The sequence below is a fragment of the Prionailurus bengalensis genome, chromosome A2 (assembly GCF_016509475.1).
Source record: "Prionailurus bengalensis isolate Pbe53 chromosome A2, Fcat_Pben_1.1_paternal_pri, whole genome shotgun sequence".
Classification (NCBI taxonomy): Eukaryota; Metazoa; Chordata; class Mammalia; order Carnivora; family Felidae; genus Prionailurus; species Prionailurus bengalensis.
In genome coordinates, this window is record NC_057348.1 from 17,211,774 (window position 1) to 17,226,424 (window position 14,651).

Sequence of the window (14,651 nt, forward strand, 5' to 3'; positions counted from 1 at the left end):
AACAGAGAAAAGAGGCAGCCTTTATCAAAAGCCTAGAATTCACCTGTGCTCAAGGTTAGAAAAACCACTAGAAATCTCTGCAAGTAAATGTGGGCACTTTGGAATGAAGGATGAAAAAAACCATGGCCCGCAAACTAAAGAAAAAAATTTGAGTAAAAAACTCAGGAAAAGAAACAAAAACTTCAGTCTCTAATCTTTATGGCAGTTTATTTACTATTAAAGACTTACAGAATTATTACACTGACCTCTAGTTAAAGAAAAAAAATTTTTTTAACTTTTCAAAAAAATGTTTGCTTATGTATTTTGAGAGAAAGAGGCAAAGAGCAGAGGAGGGTCAGAGAGAGAGAGAGAGAGAGAGAGAGAGAGAGAGAGAGAGAGAATGAATCCCAAGCAGGCTCCACACTGTCAGTGCAGAGCCCAATGTGGGGCTCAAATTTATGAACTGTGAGATCATGACCTGAGCCAAAATCAAGACCCGACACTTAACCAAATGAGCCACCTAGGCGCCCCTAAAGAAAAAATTTTAATAAGTTATCAAAATTACCCCATTACAAGTATAAGCATTATTCACTGATAAGGTTGATAACATCTGGGTTTTGAGTAGAAATAGGAGAAAAGAACTAATGTTGCACATTAAATTTAGTTTTTTTCACATTTCAGGTCTTAATAATAATATTTACATACAAGTTCTGATTTTCTTTATATGATTGTTAAAACCAAATGACTACATCTTCTACTTTGCTCTAGCTCACAATTCTTATTTGTGAGAGAAGAAATCAACAGATTTCTCTGAAAGAAGTGGCCTGGTCCTTTGTACCATCTCACTTTCTGAATTTTGCTGAGTGGATCCTACTGAATGTGTTAACATGTCATTTCTCGATCTTCTGCATTTCTTGATCTAGGGGTTAGAGCCTCTTTAAAAAAAAAAATTTATTTATTTAGGGAATGGGTGAGCAAGCGGGGGAGAGGAGCAGACAGGGGGAGGGGGGAGAGAGAATCTCAAGCAGGCTCCATACTCAGCGCAGAGCCCAATGCAGGGCTCGATCCCATAACCCTGGGATCATGACCTGAGCCGAAATCAAGAGTTGGATGCTCAATCAACTTAGCCACCCAGGTGCCCTGAGCCTCCTTTTTGACTTAACTTCCATGACTATTCTTATTGTTACTGGTACAAGATTCATTTGCACCTGAGAGACGACAAGAAGGTAGTATGTTTCACAGAACAGCATATGTCCTGCCACCAAGACTCTAAATTTTGCTACTTTATGGATTTGGTGACATACATGCATCGAATCAATCCAGTAGAAGTCACAAAGGCTTAGGAGCCAATTCTTCAGGAAATTACAAAGCCTTCGCAGAGGCTTGAAGTGGCTGAATAAATGTTACCAAACACTGGACAAAAGTGATAAAGGGATCCAAATACTACTCATGTCTGCTTTAATTTTTTTTTTTTCAACGTTTTTATTTATTTTTGGGACAGAGAGAGACAGAGCATGAACGGGGGAGGGGCAGAGAGAGAGGGAGACACAGAATCAGAAACAGGCTCCAGGTTCCGAGCCATCAGCCCAGAGCCTGACGCGGGGCTCGAACTCACGGACCGCGAGATCGTGACCTGGCTGAAGTCGGACGCTTAACCAACTGCGCCACCCAGGCGCCCCACGCATGTCTGCTTTAAAAAAAAAAAAAAAAAAAAAAGAATCTTAGAATGTAAAAGCAAGAGTGAGCTGTTGAAATGCATTACTGGACTGGGGGATATCCTGGGTTTTATTAAGCATTGACATGATTCTAGCCACCATGCTGTATTTTCATGGTACTTCTTTTATTTCTAATAACCTACCAAAAAAGAATTCTTTATGTATAGAAAGAAACTGAACTCTATATAGAAAGAAAAAAACTAAAGCTTAGAAAAGTTAATTATCTTGCCAATGGTCACAGTTAAGTGAACTGGGAACGAAACTCAGTTCTGAAGCATACCTTGAAACAAAACCAGCCACTAAGAAAGCTGACACATGGAGACATGGAGGAGTTAATGTTTCCCTCTTTCTTCTGTTCTTTATTTTTTGGTTCTTAAAAATTAGAAACTTAAATCACAGACATACTAAGAAAACAAACAAACAAAAAAAGAAGGTATTTTTTTTTGAGCTAGCTGTTGGGTTTTTAATTGCACAATGTTTGAAAACATTATCTTCGAAATAGAGAATTTTATCAGATTACATTTATGCATTGGCTGGGATCACCAGACTCAAAGTCTGCAGAATCCGGGTTTTGGTCTTTGTTCTACAACTAGTCGTATAACCTGAGGCTTCTCATCAACTTCTCTGGGTTTGTTTCTACATCTATGAGATGAAAGAGTTTAAGAAACTCAAAAATCATCTGTGATATTAACATATGAAACATCTTTCCTGTTAGAACTTAAAGTGTGTACTAAGGTTAGTAATCCAGTTATAAACATAACTTGTGTAAAAATGAAATACGCAAAAGTAGAACAGATTTATGTGTTGTAAGAAAGTTTCATTCCAAGAAATTATATAAAATTGTATTTAATTCCTAATTAGATCTCATTTAATACTAACTTCTTAAGGTTATATTTCTAGCATTTTATACATATTCTTTTTGTTTTTCCTTCACAACTAAATATATATCCTAATGGCTCAAGAAAAATGTGAAGTTCAAGGTTAGTGGGCTGAGTTCCTAAGAGGCAGGAACCATCCATATTTCTTTGGCACCAAATAAACCTACCACTGTGTATGTAGACCCTCAAATACCGGTTAAATGAATAATGAAAATATGGCATTTCCATCTTACAGAATGCTTTTAAAAAAAAAAAAAAATTTTTTTTTTTTAACTTTTATTCACTTTTGAGAGACAGAGACAGAGCATGAGTGGGGGAGGGGCAGAGAGAGAGAGGGAGACACAGCATCCAAAGCAGGCTCCACGCTCTGAGCTGTCAGCACAGAGCCCGATGTAGGGCTCGAACCCACGAACCGCAAGAGCATGACCTAAGCTGAAGTCAGGCGCTTAACTGAGCCACCCAGGCGCCCCCAGAATGCGTTTTTAATTCTTAACTTGATTCTTATAATAACGTTGTTAAAAAGGTAGATCAGAAAGGAGTTCTGATTCAAACAAAATGATATAGGTTCAGAAAATTTATTTTAGTTGCCTAAGTTAAGAAACTAGTAAATGGTAGAGCCGGAACTAAAAGTTTAAATTCTAAATTCAAAGCTTTTTATAGTTATCCACAAATGCCTGTTTAGAACAATTAATATTTAGTGGATACTTTCCCGGGGAATTCTTAGAAGGGACGTGCAGTAGATTAAAGATGGCCATAAACTCACTGGCTTTCTTTTCATGGAGAGGAGGGTCTATAATCCCTCCTCTCGAATCAAGGCAGGTTCTCTAATTGCCTTGCCCAAGAGAAAACAGTGGTGCCATTTTCCAGTTCCCAGCTTGGGAACTTCATGTCCTATCTTTTGGAACGTTCCTTCTGGGAGTCCCTAGCTGCCATATACTACATGTGATCAACGTGGAAGAGACCACAGAGAGAGACCTCAAGACTGCATGAAGAGGAAAAAGAAACCAGCCTCTTCTACCAAGGATTAGGACTTGAAGGAATCTGTCTCAGACTCTCCGTGAACCTACCTGTGAGGTGAGTACTGCTAAATGATTCAACTGATACCACATGGAACAGAATTGCACAGGTGTTTAGTGCTCAAATTTTGCACAATCATGAGCTATAATAAAAAATGGTTGTTTTTTAAAAACACTAAATTCTTTTCCCACTATGGGAAAAGAATCTGGTATCTGGAAATGGGGTGCTGTTGTATCAAAAACTTTCAGTGTGGCTTCAGATCATGCAGTGGGCACAGGCTGAAAGGATCTCAAGAAAACCACTGGCAAGAGCTTTTACAACAGAGAGGAAAATGTTCCTGGAGGTTGGAGAGAAGCAGATCTTCTCTCCAAAGAGAAGTTTGGAAACACTGTCACTTCTGGTGATGTGGAAAATAGGAGTCATTAATGAACTTGTGAATCTGGCTGGAGTGATTTCTAGACAAAACATAAACTTTCTTTAGGCATTTTATTACAAGCAGCCAGAAGAGAAAGGAACCAAAGAGGGAACTATTCCATCTTCAGGCCATCATTATTGGAGTTAGAAATCTCCTAAACAATTAAGAGCAAATACAACAAGGTTGAAAATGAAACTTTCTCATCTCTAGTTGCTCCCAGCAAGGGTTTGAAACTAAAAAATGGCTTCAGGACAAAGATAAAATCCAGAACATTACCAGTTAGTCGTGACCTGAGAGTAAACAGCTCAAGGTGTGGCTGTAAGACATTCTGATCAAAAAGTATCGTAGAATTTCTAAGAATCTTAGAATTTCTAAGAATAAGGGTATTCTTGCCTCTTATACTCTTAGACTCTCTTTACTAGACAGGAGGGCCTCTAAGTATCTTCAAGAGCATGTCTCCTATATTCTATATTACTACAAGTTAATGTTTTCCAACAAGTTTGAAGGTTTTCATCAGCCACAATTCCCACCAACCCCCTCACCCCCCCGCCTCCTTCACTCTTTCCTTTCCTTCTGGGACTCATATTACAGGCTAAGAAAGGGCCCTCACAGCAGCAAAATTGGGCTGATTTTTTAATGGCAAAGGAAAAGGATTCAGAATGCAATATCCAAAGACCACAGGGCCAAGCCAAAAGCTGTAGAGAATAAGTCACAGAGGGCAAGACTGGGGCCCTGGGAAGACAGAAAGGGGAAACATATGCCTGACTAGATTTCAAAGTTGCTCTGAACTATGTGTGCTCTCTCAGGGCCTTCTATCTTCACACTTACTGAATGTGAGTGCAGTTTCTCTCCAACTTTCCAACCACTTTTTATGTCAGTGCTCAAATTCTTCTGAGATGACCAACATGCAAGGAGCTGCACCTGAAAGACCACTCCTAAAGAGAGCTTCCTCTGTACCCGAACTTGATTTAGAGAAGATCTCAAAAGCCCAGCCTTAGCCTGATTATCATAATAACATGAAACCATGGAATGCTTACTTTTCAGTTGGGAGATATGTAGGTAATTGGTGACCAGAGGGTAGACTGGGGGGTTCAAGGTGGCATGCCTTCTGTGTAGAGGCATGGTCAATGATCCCTCACCTTGAATTTGGATAGAACTTTTTTAATGTTTATTTTTGAGAGAGAGTGCGCACGTGCGCCAGTGGGGGAGAGGCAGAGAGACAGAGACAGACAGACAGACACACACACACACACACACAGATTCCCTTCTGGTGGCTTGGGACACTTTTCTCTTAAAATTATAAGCTTCCAAGTAAAAAGTCCAACTATTTTGATACCAACCTAATGTGAGGAAGCCCAAGATAACGAACTCTGTAGATGAGCTGTGTGGAGACAGTGATGCCAGCCAGTGCCAGGTCATACAGCCACCCTGCTTACCCATCAGGCACAGCAGGGAGGTTGCCTCAGGTCCTCCCTTCACAGCCCAGCTGTAAGCAACCTTAGCCAATGTCACATGGAACAGGGCTTGTCCAGCTGAGTCTGCCTGAGTTCCTCAGTCATAAAAATGATAAGATGCAATAAAGTGATGATGGTCTTAAGCTAGGTTTTGTAATGGTTACATAGCCCTGGGTAACTGGGGCAGGAGCACTACTAACGCTCAAGCTAAGGATTCCTGAAGGGCTGGCAGCAGTGATGACCAGGGCTTCCCCAAGAAGGGCTGTTGGGAGCTCACATCCCTTCACATACTGGCTTTATGGAACTTAAGAACGATGAGGGGCGCCTGGGTGGCTTAGTCGGTTGAGTGTCCGGCTTCGGCTCAGGTCATGATCTCACGGTTTGTGATTTCGAGCCCCATGTCGGGCTCTGTGCTGACAGCTCAGAGCCTGGAGCCTGCTTCGGATTCTGTGTCTCCCTCTCTCTCTGCTCCTCTCCCACTCGTGCTCTGTCTCTTTATCTCTCAAAAATAAGTAAACGTTAAAAAAAAGTTGTTTTTAAGAATGATGAGGTGTGGGAGTGTGGCCCAGATGTGTGCTATGTGGAGAAATGACCTAAAAGAGATGAATGATACCACAAAGGTAACTTGGTTGTAACAGAGTTGAGGTGAACTTTACATAACAAAGCCTGAAGTCCAGCTGGTGGAACAGGAGTAGTTTTCTGTTTAGTCATATAAAGATGAAAGTGAATAGGTCTAACTATAGGCAAAATGATCCAATAGGTCAATTTTTCTTTTGGTTTTATCTCTAGAATATCATCAAGTAAAAGGACATCGTTTCACTGATCAATGCATATAGTGTCAATCAATTTCAGCAAACACTTATCTGGTAAAGCCTTACGACTACAACGTACAATGAAAAACTTTCCTATCTCAAAAAAGAATTTCAGGCAAAGGGGAGCAAGTAAGAGGTATCTCTGAGAGGTGAGAAAGAATCTTCCTGTTACCCCAGAACTAATATCTAGTTACCATGAAGACAAACCTACTTTAGCCATTTCAAGATATATAGGAATGGGGTGGTGACAGAATAAATCTAAAGAAAATGTCTGTAAGTCTTACGAAAATGTGATCTCAGGCACCTGGCTCAGTCTGTTGAGCATCTGACTTTGGCTCAGGTCATGATCTCATAGTTGGTGAGTTCAAGACCCACATTAGGCTCACTGCTGTCAGCCTGTCAGTGCAGAGCCAGAGCCGGCTTCAAATCCTCTGTCCCCTTCTCTCTGCCCCTCCCCCACTTGCACTCTCTCAAAAATAAACAAACAGTAAAAAAAAGAAAGAAAACGTGACCTATGCTATCTTGGAGGAATTGAGTCCTGCTGATGCTGAATAAGGAGAACATTCTAGTTTTTAAGGTTTCTAATTTATTCTAGCAATAGTTCTGAACTTTTCCTTCCAGCTAAAACTAAGCACCCATATGGAAGGGATGTAGAGCACCCAGCCAATGGTGTTCCTTCCCACACCCACACACCACTCTTCAGGTAGGTCAATTCACAGCTTGTCGGTAGATGCAATGAAGAAATGGATATGCTACCAAAGAGTCCCTCATATGGCAAGGCTGGGGAAAAGCCAGAATGCATGCCCACCGTCCCTATGTGTTTTGGAGCTAGATTCAGAACCTCTAATTACTACTCCATGTCAGTGTGACAAACAATTAAAATGTATCAAGGAAAAGTCTTAATAACAAAGCTGTTTATAGATACAGAAAAACAAAAAGAGAATAAGAGAAAACTTGGATTGGCTAGATCAGCTGTACTAATTACAGTAATTTAAGTGAATTCCTTACCCTTAATTCCCATGTAGCACAAAGATGATTATGTGTGCTGTGAAATGCATCAGACCCAGCTGTTAAGTGGCACTGAACAGTTCATGCATGCCAAGTCATGTGTCACACGCATGTGTATCACTCACAGATCTGTGGAAAACACAGCTGTCATGAGAATAAAGATCTCCTTTCCCAGTTATTAGAAACAAGACTGAGTGAGGATGATGGAGTGAAAATTCGGTGACCTGGAAGGAAAATGTTCTTTGGACTCTTCTAAACCTTGCACAGAATATCTAAGGAGCAGGGCAATTGCTCCATAAAAGCAGTTTCTCTGCAGTAAAGGAGTCAAACAGCTGTGGCAAGGTGGTCAGAACTACACAGCACACAAACTTTTGTGCCCAAAGTTGCACATATTAACAGCTATGAGGCCATCATGTTTTTCATCAGCTATGAAAACGATTTATGGTCATCTACCATTTTAGTTCCTTCTCCAGCAACTTACAGTGAAACTGACACAGTGGCAGAAGGAGGAGAAATAATGGAAGAGAGAGAGAGAGAGAGAGAGAGAGAGAGAGAGAGAGAGAGAAATATCTCTATGAGAGGGAAGAGGGTCCAAAAAAGCCCAACTGGAGATCACACAGTGGGTTCTATCTGGGAGAACCACAAGGAACAGTTCTGGATGGACAGGCAAGAAAGGACGCTTGAGAACTGAGACGGGTCCTGATCACGAAAATCTTGTGAATTCTACACTAAAGAGTTTGAAATTTTAGCCTGAGAGAGATAGAGAGCTTATTTAAGAAAGTATCATGTTCCTATTTGTATTTTTAAAGATTCTTCAGAAAAGCAGTAAGTAGTCCATTGTATTAGAAGACAGGTTAGCAACCATTCTTGGGGGGCGGGCGGGGGCAGGGGGAGGACGGTAACCAAAAGGGAGTATGAGGAAGCTTCTGAAAGGCTAGGAATATTATGCTGTTTGAAGTGGGTGCTGTGTGTGAGCCCACAGGTGGGCTCCACCTGTGAATAATTCACTAGCTGTAGACATATATATCTACTGATACAAATGTAAATTATCAATAGAAAATTTCAAAAATAAAAAAGATTACTTTGCTAAAGACAGAGAATGGGCTGGAGGAGATAGGCAGAGGATGAGGGATGCCGGCCTAAGGGAAAAGTGAAGGGCCTGGGCATTACCAGAGGCACTAATGCACCAGGAAGGATTTGGTGGCTGAATACCTATGGAAAGTGAAAGAATGAGGAGAGACCAAGATGACCTGAGGCTGCAACTCTGAAGACTGGTGGATGGCTATGTTGTCTCCTGATAAATGTCACAAAGGACAGAGGCCCTCCTGGCCTCCAGCTCACTTATGAAATAATCCCAAGACCATCCTTAAGGTCTCTAAGATCCCTGGTAGCAGTCTGAACGAGAACTTAGCTCTGAGGCAATGAGGTGCCAAAGGGTCCAGCCTGACAGGAGAAACAGAGAATCAAAAAACTGCTTCCAGTGAAGCAGCAAAACCAAATGAACAGGAAACAGCTGTCAAATTGGCATCCAGAGAAGTACTCACTCATCCCAAGAGACAGAGAACGGTAGAGGAGAGAGAATACCTAATACTGCAACTAAACCACCATGAAGATCGGGAGGCATCTGTGGAAGAGAGTGGGAAGTAGGAACACACAGGATCTCCAGCTCTTGTAAGAGTCAGCTTCAGCTGGGGCTACTGTCTGGACTGACTGTGCCCTGTAAACACCCTCCTCCTCCCTGTCCACACCTAGGCCTGATGTGTGGGAACTCAGAACAATGGTCTTGTGGTTTAAACTGGGTCACCTGTGGGTCTGTTATTAAATCATGCACCACAGATTAAGCACTTGGAGAAGTCGTCTGCAGCAGCTGAACAGTCTATAGGTACTAAAGGCCATGAAAGAATATCTTTACCAATGGATTAAGAACAGCTCAAGATAAAAAGATTAGGTATGTTCCAGTAAACGCTCCTCAAAACATGGGAACCTATAATGGAAGGAAGCTACTTCAGAGGGTAGGATGGAGAAGGGGTGAAAAGGTTTTTCAAAACTTCACATATTCATGCCTGGAATGTTTTAAAATGCGAAAGCAACACAAAGTGGGAAAAATAACATTCTCCTTTTTTTCTTAAATATGCTGTGAAGCCAATACTAGGTTATAAATAGAGAAAACCACCCCCAGAAAAGCTGGCAAATTCAAGAAGAAAAAGTTATTTTAGATCCCCCTCTTTCCTTTCAGTCTGTAAGAGCAGGGTGAAGTATTTATACAAGGAAACAGATTTTTGTCTTAAAAATCACAAATATTTCAATCGAACAGAAATTGGAACAGTAGTCTAAGACAAGTTCTGCAGGCAAATGTGAGGGACTTTAAGTTCGGCTACATCTCTGGGGTCTCCATGAGCTGGGTAGAGCGGTATAAGCAAGGCCTGGAAGGCAGCCCCCCTCCAGGACCAGATCTGCAACTCGCCCCCACCCCTCCTGCCTGCACAATTCTTAACCTAGAAATGCCGGTCAAGCAGTCATCTCGTGTTGGGTGCAAGGCTCATTATACTAAACGTTCTCAATAACTGACAACAATGCAACCATTCACGGCTGGCAAGAGCCGGGAAAGGGCTGTCAGTGGCAAACCTTGGCTTTGGTTGCAGCTGAAGCAAGAGCAGCTGCTGCGGCCGTGGCCACATTTCCTTCGGAAATTTCATGTTCTACTTTCTTCTTCCCGAGATCACTTTCTCTTTCTTTACAAGTATCAGTGAGTTCCTTGTTCTCTTCAGTTTCCTTTTCTTCTGAAAAAAAATCAGAAAGCCTTATTACCAGTGTGCCCCATCTCAATAAGCCAGCTTACTTCTCACCTCTGCCACATGACAAACTAGGACTGAGGTTACAAAGAGATCTCAGTGCCTTCTTCTTTTAAGACTTTTGCAGAGCCATTCCACGCATGTAAGGGAGCCTCCATCTGAGATGGATTTTCTAAATAGTATGCTTTGTCTTTCCTTCATTTCTCTAAGCTCTCTGTGTAGTTCCCTAGGATATAAAGGGAACTAAGCCCTGCCGTAAGACCAAAAAGATCAGTCAATGAAAGGCTCTGAGAAACCCTAGTGTCTGGAGGAAATGAGAACAAAGCACTTCCGCAAGCCTTCTGAGACAGGCACGATGGATCCGCCAGCCACTGACCGTGACTTCTGTCACAATGAGCAACTTGTTTGTCTACATATTACTGAAAACAAGGTAGCCATTGGTATTAGCACTGGTGCCTAGGAGCCAAATAAAACTCAAACTCGAACACTTGTTTATCGTTACATTAAGAAACAAACCCAGGGCTCAGTCAGTTAAGCGTCCGTCTTGGTTGTGGCTCAGGTCATGATCTCACAGTTGTGGAATCAAGCCCCATGATGGGCTCTGCGCTAACAGTGTGGAGCATGCTTGGGATTCTCTCTCTCCCTCTCTGCCCCTCCCCTGCTTATACTCTCTTTCCCTCTCTCAAAATAAATAAATAAACTTAAAAAAAAAAAAAAAAAAGAAACCTAATGAGTGAGGAAAATTTCTATACAATTAAACTGCTCACTGGGGCACCTGGGTGGCGCAGTCGGTTAAGCGTCCGACTTCAGCCAGGTCACGATCTCGCGGTCCGTGAGTTCGAGCCCCGCGTCAGGCTCTGGGCTGATGGCTCAGAGCCTGGAGCCTGTTTCCGATTCTGTGTCTCCCTCTCTCTCTGCCCCTCCCCCGTTCGTGCTCTGTCTCTCTCTGTCCCAAAAGTAAATAAAAAACGTTGAAAAAAAAATTTAAACTGCTCACAGTTCTCCAGGGCTTGTCAGTTTTACATAATAAAGTCTAAAGAGTTTCCTCGAATTACCTGATTTGGTATCCTCACTAACTTCACTGTCCTGCTCCTTCTCACTATGTTTTTCATTTTCTCCATCTTGTGCTTTATCACCTTCATCTGTTTCGTTTTCCCCTTTGTTTTCTGCCTGAACGAGGAGGTATAAAAGAAGAGAACAGAGATTGAGCAAAAAAACCCAGTCCTTCAACTAGTGATATTATCTAAGAGTAACAAAAGATTCCATTATTTTGGGCAGGGAGTGCACTAGGGCCTTGGAGGCCCAAGGGCCTTGGAGAGAAGAGCTAGAAATCAATACATTCAAAGAAACACCTTTCACTACATCCACACCTGAGTGCTCACATGTTAATATGCCTCCACAACACACAGTCCCTGCACTCTTTGTGCCCTGTGCTATAAAGCCAGGGTCACAATGTCCAAAGGAATGGCATGGAAATTCATTTATGTTATTTACTGGTTAAATAGAGAAATACTTAATAAACAAATGAATTACTGATTACCTGTCCAAAAGAATCAAGAGCATTTAAAATGTACATTATCAACCGAGAAGATGGAATACTGCCAAAATTAAAAGCTGACAAAGCCTTTAATACAGTCATTTGCTAATGGTTTTTAGTAAGAGCCACAATAGGGCATCAGTGATTATGCTCTGGGGACTGAAAACTTCAATTCTTCTGGTTAGAATTTGGTTTCATTTACTGACTCTGAAATCCTTGTGACTTTGGACAAATCATGTAACATTGTCTATAAAATGAAGAGATCATCATTGACTTGATGAGACTGTTTAGGAACTAGATGAATTCACAAATGGGAAGTACAAAGCACAGTATGTTGAACAATGTAAGAATTATAATTAAATTAATTTTACTCTTATCCTCATCCTGTCCTTATCTATACACGATTTTAAAACAACACACGTAATCAACACCTTAAATCGCATATTGTATATGTTCACTCAAATATTGAGTGAATGCTCATCAAGGCTTCTAATCTTATCTTTTTTAACTGAAGTATAGTTGACATAAAATGTTATATCAGGTTCAGATTTACAACACAGTTGACAATTCTACACATTACACAATGCTAACTATGATAAATCTACTTCCTGTCCATATATTATTACAGTACTGACTATATTCCCTATGCTGTACTTTTCAGCCCCGTGACTTATTTATAACTGAAACTTGTACCTTAATCCTCCTTTACTTATTTTGCCCATCCCACTAACCCCCCTTTCCCCTCTGTCAATCACCACCTTGTTTTCTGTATTTATGGGTCTATTTCTGATTTTTTGGTTTTGTTTTGTTTTTCAGATCCCATACAGAAGGTGTTTTTTTAATTTTATTTTTTAAAATTTACATCCAAATTAGTATATAGTGCAACAATGATTTCAGGAGTAGATTCCTTAGTGCCCCTTACCCATTTAGCTCATCCCCCCTCCCACAATCCCTCCAGTAACCCTCAGTTTGTTCTCCATATTTATGAGCCTCTTCTGTTTTGTCCCCCTCCCTGTTTTTATACTATTTTTGTTTCCCTTCCCTTATGTTCATCTGTTTTGTCTCTTAAAGTCCTCATGTGAGTGAAGTCATATGATTTTTGTCTTTCTCTGACTGATTTCACTTAGCATAATATCCTCCAGTTCCAACCACGTAGTTGCAAATGGCAAGATTTCATTCTTTTTGATTGCTGAGTAACACTCCGTTGTATATATATATATATATATATATATATATATATATATATATATATATACATACATATATATACCACATTTTCTTTATCCATTCATTTATCGATGGACATTTGGGCTCTTTCCATACTTTGGCTATTGGTGATAGTGCTGCTATAAACATGGGGGTGCATGTGTCCCTTCGAAACAGCACACCTATATCCCATGGATAAATGCCTAGTAGTGTAACTGCTGGGTCGTAGGGTAGTTCTATTTTTAGTTTTTTGAGGAACCTCCATACTGTTTTCCAGAGTGGCTGCACCAGTTTGCATTCCCACCAGCAAGGCAAGAGATCCTCTCTCTCCACATCCTCGCCAACATCTATTGTTGCCTGAGTTGTTAATGTTAGCCATTCTGACAAGTGTGAGGTGGTATCTCATTGTGGTTTTGATATGTATTTCCCTGATGATGAGTGATGTGGAGAATTTTTTCATGTGTCAGTTGGCCATCTGGATGTCTTCTTTGGAGAAGTGTCTATTCATGTCTTTTGCCCATTTCTTCACTAGATTATTTGTTTTTTGGGTGTTGAGCTTGATAAGTTCTTTATAGATTTTGGATACTAACCCTTTATCTGATATGTCATTTGCAAATATCTTTTCCCATTCCATCAGGTGCCTTTTAGTTTTGCTGATTGTTTCCTTTGCTGTGCAGAAGCTTTTTATTTTGATGCGGTCCCAGGAGTTCATTTTGTTTCCCTTGCCTCTGGACACGTGTTGAGTAAAAAGTTGCTGAGGCCAAGATCAAAGAGGTTTTTGCCTGCTTTCTCCTTGAGGATTTTGATGGCTTCCTGTCTTACATTTAGGTCTTTCATCCATTTTGAGTTTATTTTTACTTTTGTGTATGCTGTAAGAAAGTGGTCCAGGTTCATTCTTCTGCATGTTGCTGTCCAGTTTTCCCAGCACCACTTGCTGACAAGACTGTCTTTATTCCATTGGATATTCTTTCCTGCTTTGTCAAAGATTAGTTTGCCATACGTTTGTGGGTTCACTTCTGGGTTCTCTATTCTGTTCCATTGATCTGAGTGTCTGTTCTCGTGCCAGTAGCCCATATAGAAGTTAAATGTTAACGGTAGTTGTCTTTCTCTGACTTATTTCCTTATTCTAATACCCTCTAGGGTCTATCCATGTTGTCATGAATGGCAAGATTTCATTCATTTTTAAGGCTAAGTAATAATATTCCTGTGTGTGTGTGTGTGTGTGTGTGTGTGCGCGTGCGCGCACGCGCATGTGTGTGATACATACTTCTTCTTTATCCATTCATTTATCTGTGGACATTTATGTTGCTTCCATATCTTGGCTACTATAAATAACGTTGCAGTGAACATAAGGATGCACAGATCTTTTTGAATTAGCATTTTCGTTTTCTTTGGATAAATACCCAGTAGTGGAATTGCTGGATCATACGGTGGTTCTATTTTTAACTTTCTGAGGAAGCACCACAGTTTTCCAGAGTGGCTGCACCAATTTACATTCCCATCAACAGTGCACGAGGGTTCATTTTCTCCACATCCTTGCTAACACTTTTTGATACTAGCTTTTCTGATTGGTGTGAGGTGGTATCTTGTTGTGGTTTTGATTCGCATTTCCCAGATGATGAGTGATACCGAGCATCTTTTCATGTGTCTGCTGGTCATCTGTATATATTCTTTACAAAAATGTCTATTCAGGTCCTTTGTCCATTGTTAAATCATGTGCCCCTGATCCTGAAGAGGCTGTAAAGTCCTATACTGCCTCACTCACCTTGTGTTTATAGGCTCTCTGAGTCAGAGATCAAGTCACAAACACATGGGGCACTTTGTTGCCTTCTGCACAT

At 40.9% G+C, this 14,651-nt stretch overlaps 1 protein-coding gene across 4 annotated transcripts in view; it reads right to left on the reverse strand.

Moving 5' to 3' along the window:
- Window positions 1-14,651, reverse strand: part of SMARCC1 (SWI/SNF related, matrix associated, actin dependent regulator of chromatin subfamily c member 1) — a 177,755-nt gene that overhangs the window by 36,670 nt on the left and 126,434 nt on the right. For 2 of the 4 annotated variants that reach the window (XM_043587288.1, XM_043587290.1), the window contains exons 23-24: window positions 11,126-11,240; window positions 9,904-10,058 (exon numbers count right to left, since the gene is read on the reverse strand). In XM_043587288.1, coding sequence (XP_043443223.1) covers window positions 9,904-10,058; window positions 11,126-11,240 — 270 coding nt within the window. The remainder of the gene's footprint in view (window positions 1-9,903; window positions 10,059-11,125; window positions 11,241-14,651) is intronic. The other 2 variants (XM_043587289.1, XM_043587291.1) reach the window with 1 other exon arrangement.